Below are 6538 nucleotides of genomic sequence, written 5' to 3' on the forward strand. Positions count from 1 at the left end.
TCAAGTGCACCCTTTTCTGGCAATGCTCCTGATCCAGTTATGTCAACCTTGAAGTGTTTTTCACCATACTGGGGTACCTCACGTTTAAACAGGAAATTAAGCTTGCTAAAGCCCTCACGATGGAAGTGGATGGTTGTGTGGCGTTCTGCAACATGAATGTGAATTTCTAGGTGTCCCTTCTGTTCAGGAGCATTCCTCTCAAATTCCATCTTGAAAACCTCATGACCATTCAGCTTGATAATATGGTCAGCAGTGATAACATACTGATCAAGATTAACATGGTATTCCTGGAGGTAGTCCCTTGATAAGTTCAAATCGTGATGTTATGGTTATTTTTCCTTGAGTAGGGGCGATGTTCATGGAGATTTCAGTGTTCTGCTGTGAATTAGGTACAATAAGGTGAGCTTCAAGGCCTGATCCTGAGTATGACCACAGAAGATGGAAATCAGAAGAGGATGAAGAGGCTTCCAATTTCATTGTGTTCTTTCTTTTTGCATAATTAAGTTGCACTTTTACTTCCCTGTAATTTTCATAGGGAGTTTCAATTGTCATACTGTATTTCACTTTGTTACTGACAGAACCTGATCCAGAGATGGTGATCTTCTGTTCATTAATGGCTCCACTGAGGTAGGCTTGTTTTGTCCCTTCGTCCAGTCTTCCAGTAAGAGCCAGGATCTCCCATCCCTGAAATTCACTCTTTATATTCAAATCAAAGGATTGCTTAATTGTGTCCTTTTCTATTGTAAGTATTGCATAATTATCATTCCTCCTCCATTCAGCTTTGTAGGAGCCTTCACCAGTCTTGGTGATCTCCCAGGAGATCTGTTCTGCTCTTTCAAATGGAGTCTTCATGTTGAATCTGAGGGAATTGAAATTGCCAGCTAAAGATACTTGTCCTGCATCATTCATCATTCTCATTTCAAGAGACCTCTTGGACCGGTTAAGAGATCCAAACACGTTGAAATTATTGAGCCCTCTGAAAGGAGTTTGCAGATTAAAGTCCAATGTACTGCCAATGAACTTGCCAGAGACTGCAATAGCTTTAAGGTCTCCTTCTTTCTCAAGGGAGATTTCAATGTTTTTATTTTCACTGGAAAGATCAATCTTTGCTACAAACTTGGCATCAGTCCAGCCACTGAAAGGAGAGTTAAGGTTCCACTTGAACATGGCTAGCTTGTCTTCAATAAATCCACCTACAACAAAGCTGTATTTGTGATCATCTACACTGACACGGGATGCAAGGAGCTCCTCTCTGTTATCAACATCATACTTAATTTCAATGAAAGTGTTCTGGAAACCCTTGAAAGGAGTTCCGGCCTGGAAGGTGATGTCAGAGGCCCTTGTAGAGAGCTGCAGAGAGCTGGAGAGAACGAAGTTCTTGTCATTGTAAATGATGTTTAGAGTATAGCTCTTTTGGCTGGTGGTCCAGCTGTACTGGGCTGAAAGGGACACAGTCTTCATTGCATCAAAGGGAGTCGTCAGCTCAAAGGACATGTTGTCATTTGCATAAGTAATGCTGGTGGTAAACTTATAAGACCCAAACAGGATGACACCTCTTCCAGATCTGTTTTCATAATTTAGGTTGCCTTCTACAGCAATAGTGTCAAAGCCCTCAAATGGTGTCTGGAACTTTATAACAATGTTATCATCACTGTACTGTCCATATGCCTCGAAGGCCCATTCATTGGAATTTTGACTGATCTTAACAGAAGCATCCAATTTCTTGTTGTATTCATCAAGGTTTAGTGTATATTCAGCACCCAGGACTCTGAAGTCCTCAATAGGAGTCATAACCTTAAAAGATCCATATTTCAGATTATAGCTACCCTCAACATACAGCTTTTTCATCAGTGAATCTCCTTGGAAAGAGATCTCAGCAGACTTCTTGTCAGAGATAATATCATAATGGGTATCCAGCTCTAGCTTCCTCCAGCCCTCAACAGGTGTCTCTAGTGAGAGGTGGAGGTCTGATTTCTTGGGTGTGAAATATCCACGAGTATCAAACTCAAACTTATCCTGGTTTCTTTCAACAACAAGGGAGCATTCCATTCCATTCTCAATGGCTTGGTAATTGCCATTAATGACAACATGCTTAATGTCTACTATTGGGGTTGTCAGCATCAGGGTAACAGAGTTGGTATTGAGTGAAATCTCAGCATTGAAGTTATACTTCAGACTATTCTTCTCAAATGAAGCTGAGACACTGTGTTTATTATTGAGGTATGTGTAATCACCATCCATCTTCACAGATTCAAAACCAGCAAATGGTGTTTCAACTTCAACATGGAAATTGTTGTCATAGACTGTGGAAGTCAGTGAGATATGCTGGTTATTTCCTTCCTTCATAAGATTGGCTTCAGCAGTTTTCACATCTCCAGTAAAGTCGTATTTGGCATCAACATCCAGGGATGTAAAACCTGGAATGGGCGAAGTTGTATGCAGCTTCATGAATCCTGTCTTATAGATAATTTGGCCTGTGAAATCTGCAGAGTAAGTAATGTCATTCCTTTTGAAGGTAATATGGAAATTCTTTTCTGTATCGACTAGATTAGCATCAAGAACCAGCTCAATATTAGCAGCATTTGCTAGAGGTGTCCTGATGCCAATATTTACCTTAGGCTTCTGAGTATTAAAAGCAATATCCCCATTGAGATGATATTTGTCAGAACTCTTGGTGATCTCCACATTTCCGGTCAGAAGGTTGTTGGCCAGAGAATAGTCGCCACTCACAGCAATCTTCTCCCATCCAGAGATTGGTGTTGTAATTTCACCAGATACTGCATTTTCTGCTACACTGACTTGTACTTCAAATGTTCTGATAACTGCTTCTTTGTTGTAAGTAAAAAGTGCCCTGTAAGGCATGGAGGTGAAATCAAAGTTTCCTTCCAAACTGACTGTTGTCCATCCAGCAATGGGAGTTGTGATCTTGGAATTGGCATAACCCTTTAGGGGACTATCAGCAGCTGTCTCTAGCTGCCAGTGGTAGTGGCGATCATTGCGGAAAGCCTTCACTTCGGCAGTCTTGACAAGGTTTCTCAGGTCCCAGTGAGCTTCTCCACCAAGAGTTCTTATAGCTTCAAATGGAGTAATGATATTGAGAGTCATCTCAGGAGCTAAAATGTTGTTTGTCTTGATGTCTCCCTTTAAGGAGAGTTCTTGTGAGCCAAATTTGGCTTCAAACTCCACTGTTTTCACTTGGCCCTGTAAGCTGTAGTTTGTGTCAACAGAAACGGTTTCATAGCCAGCATATGGAGTATTAATGGTGAGATTAATCTTTCCCTTGACTTTTCTGATGTGCAGTGTTCCTGTAACCTCAACCTTACGGTCATTCCTGGACACAAAGGCTTTAACAGCAGAACTGGAAATGAAGAATGAGGCCTTAAGGGTTTCCCATCCACTGAATGGAGTTGTGCCTTCGAAAACAATGGTTTGTCCTTCAAGTCGCCCAGACAGGTTGATTTCCTTTGAGTTACGGGTCATCTTAAGGGTCACTTTCTTTTCACTACGGAATATACTTTCCCTGAGACGGGACATTTTGCCCCTGTTGTAAAGGTTTGGGAAGTCGTTTTCAACAAAGCATAGCCCCCTGGGTTTTCCCAAACCTGCTGATAAACTTCCTTTTTTCCTTTGGAAACCCAATTTGTTTTGGAAAATTCATCGGCATTGATCTTGCTTTTCCCCCGGGGTTATTTCGGGTGTTTAAAAACCAAATACGTATGGGCAGTAAAGGGGCATGATTTTAAACCCCTTTACTCCCCCTTTAAACCCAAAAGTTTCTGTAAGCTTCAAGGGGAAATTTCGGGTTATAAGAGCCCATTTAAATTGTTTAAGGTAAACCAGAAAGGGTTCCCTGTTATCTCATCCCTTTTGGAAAATAAAAGCCCCAATTTCACTTTTTTTTCAGTGAAAAAAATTTCATAAAAAAACCCCCGAAAAAACGGGTTTGGGTAAGGTATGTAGAATCAATTTTCAACTCCCCACCCTATTTTTCCCTTTGTTCTATTTTTCCGTGATGTCAAAATTTAGTTCTGTTGGCTCCCGTGTTAAAAAAAGAGTGGCAGTTTTTTTTCTTGGCAAAAACCCCCCCAATGTTGAGTTTGACCCCATTTGGCTGCCAGAATGGTTTTTGTAAGAGTGGAGAAATGTATAAGAATGATGAGTCATTTTCAGAACAGGGGTAACTTCAATTTTCATTCCGGGCTGTACTAAAAGGGAAAAGGGGTTTTTGGTTTTTTTTTTCAACACCACCTTTTGGGTGTTGTAAAACCCAATTTTTTCATGTCCTCAGCCCAAGGAGGGGAAAAGGGGGGATTTGGTGCATAAATCTGACGGGTTTTAAAGAATCCTCTTGTCAAAATTTTTCCCTCAAATTTGAAACCAATTTGGCGACCCCACATGTACTCAATTTGGTTTTTGTAAAAAGAAAAAGCATGCATTTTGTTTGTTGCAAATTTTGTAGACTCCATTTACAATAAAGGGAAATTTTCCCCCATTTGCCCCCAATCTTTGAAGGAATGAAATGATAAATTTAAAACGTTTTTGTTCCCCTTCATGGGGACTAGTTTGGTTCTTGTTTTGCCCCCCTTTGCTTCAATGGTGATTTTTTATTTTTCTAGGCCACTAAAAGGGGAAGTAATTTCAGTTTTCAATGTTTGCTAACTCCTGGACACATCCAAAAGACCCCCCACAACCATAAATACGTTCAGAGTTGAAAATGACATAAACTAAGGAACCTTTTGGGGTTGTTAGTAAGGGGGTGCTTGAAGGCGATTAAACCCCTTACTTCCCGGGCTAGAAACATAACTTTAAATTTTCCTACATCTTTTTGGGCCCATTTTTCCCCTTTACCCATGCCCCTGACCCCTACCGTAGGGTAACCACCCCCTTGTCATCTAAACTGTGATGAAATGCTCTGTGTCATGGGTTTGTTGAGAAAAATGCTGTCAAAGGGTGGGAAAAGGAGGGGTGAAACGCACTTTCCCCAAAATGTCTGTAGTGTCACCAGTGACACCCCTTCTGGCCAGTTACATTAACCCTGATTTTCTTCCCCCCCTTTTTTTTTAACCTTCATTTTATAAAATTTGGTTTTTGGGCCACTCAGAGAGTTTTTTTAAAGATTGGCAATTCAGGGATCAAAAAAACCCGGGGGGGTAAACCCTTTAAAACCCCCAGTTGATGTCATGCACATCACCGGGGGCCCACTGACCCGGGGGCAGTAGCAGTAGAGTTTTCTCTTGTCCATATTTCCTTCAAATGTAGTGGGAAAATTGCTTATTGGAAACTCATGATGAAATGCCACAAGGATTTTTCTCTGTGACGGGGGAAGTAAAAGGTAGCCCCACCCTCTCACCTTTGGGTTAGGAGTTTTTTGGGAAATTTTGCCTTCCATTTTCCCCTTGGTTTCCAGGCCCCCCCCCAATTGAGTCTTTTTGGGGGGAAATAAACCATATTGTGACCCAGAAAAATAAATCCCTTCAATTTTATAAAAAGGCTTTAAATGCAATTTTGGGGTGAAAGAGCATTGGTAAAGGGGCCGTTCTCCCTTTTCCCTTTTTACAAAATGTATTTGCTGTGTTTTTCCCCCTGTAGCAGAAAAGCGCCTCTCAATTTCATGATCATTGTGGAAAGGGTAAAGGGGGCATCCTTTTTTTCCCCCCAGCCTTGGAATGGCTCTGCACTGTACTGCCAGGGGATTGGTTTTCCAAGGGGGGTAGTGAACATTGAAAAAAGATTCTTTTTGTCAGCACCCATTTTTTTTTTCCCCTCCACACCACTGTCAATTAGCTTGCCAATGAGGGCCCTTCCCTCTCCCCATATCGTAAAAAACCCATAATATTTCTCACGCTGTAGAAAGCATTTTGGGGAAAAATGATTGAGGGCTTGTCCAAAAGAAAAAAATAATTGTATTCTGCCCCTTCTAGAAAGTGTACGGGCATAAGAAAAAATATTACCCCTTAATTTCCCTGAATGCCGCTCCGACTTGCCATTAAAAACCTGCCCCATCAATGTGAACTTTTGAAGGGATCTCCCTCTTTGTCCCTTTGGGCAGCAACATGTATTTTTCCCATGTCCTGTTTTCCTGGTTCCCTAGTATTACAGGGAAAAAGGGAATTTGAATGAAGGTCGAATATCTAAAAATTATGATATGAAAACATTTTTTTTTTCAGAACCCATGAGATACTAATAAAATACAATATTTACGTGGGCTTGACAAGAATGTTTTTGATAAATTTTTTCGTTTAAATTTATGGGGGAATTGGGGGGTGCCCTCAAATTTGGCCATGTATTGGGCCCGTGGGAATTTAATCTTAAAAGTTAAATTGGCTTTGCCCTTTTGTCGATAATCCCGTTTTTGGGTTTTCCATTTGAAGTCAAGTTTTGAAAAACCATCGACAATGGTTTTGTTTTCCCCCGGCCCAGGGAATTTTCCCTTTGAAGCCCCTTTCCAAAAACCCATTTCTTTCTCTTTTAAACCCACCCATTCACCTAAAAAATTCACTTTTTAATATTTGTGTGGGGTGTTGTGTGTGTATTTTTT

At 40.9% G+C, this 6538-nt stretch overlaps 2 protein-coding genes across 2 annotated transcripts in view; both read right to left on the reverse strand.

Moving 5' to 3' along the window:
• The window catches only part of LOC119585897 (beta-1,3-glucan-binding protein-like), a gene marked incomplete in the record, with an annotated part of 5477 nt that extends 4828 nt beyond the window's left edge, over window positions 1–649 (reverse strand). The window contains 1 exon segment of the mRNA XM_037934622.1: window positions 1–649. Within this exon segment, the coding sequence (XP_037790550.1) occupies window positions 1–209 (209 nt within the window).
• LOC119585898 lies at window positions 256–3510 on the reverse strand (the record flags this gene model as incomplete). Its single annotated transcript, XM_037934623.1, is given in 1 exon segment — window positions 256–3510. A coding segment is annotated over 1 exon segment (3237 nt), but the record flags the coding sequence as incomplete, so codon positions are not given.
• Between the last annotated feature and the right edge of the window lie 3028 nt (window positions 3511–6538).

Source organism: Penaeus monodon, chromosome 20 (assembly GCF_015228065.2).
Source record: "Penaeus monodon isolate SGIC_2016 chromosome 20, NSTDA_Pmon_1, whole genome shotgun sequence".
Classification (NCBI taxonomy): Eukaryota; Metazoa; Arthropoda; class Malacostraca; order Decapoda; family Penaeidae; genus Penaeus; species Penaeus monodon.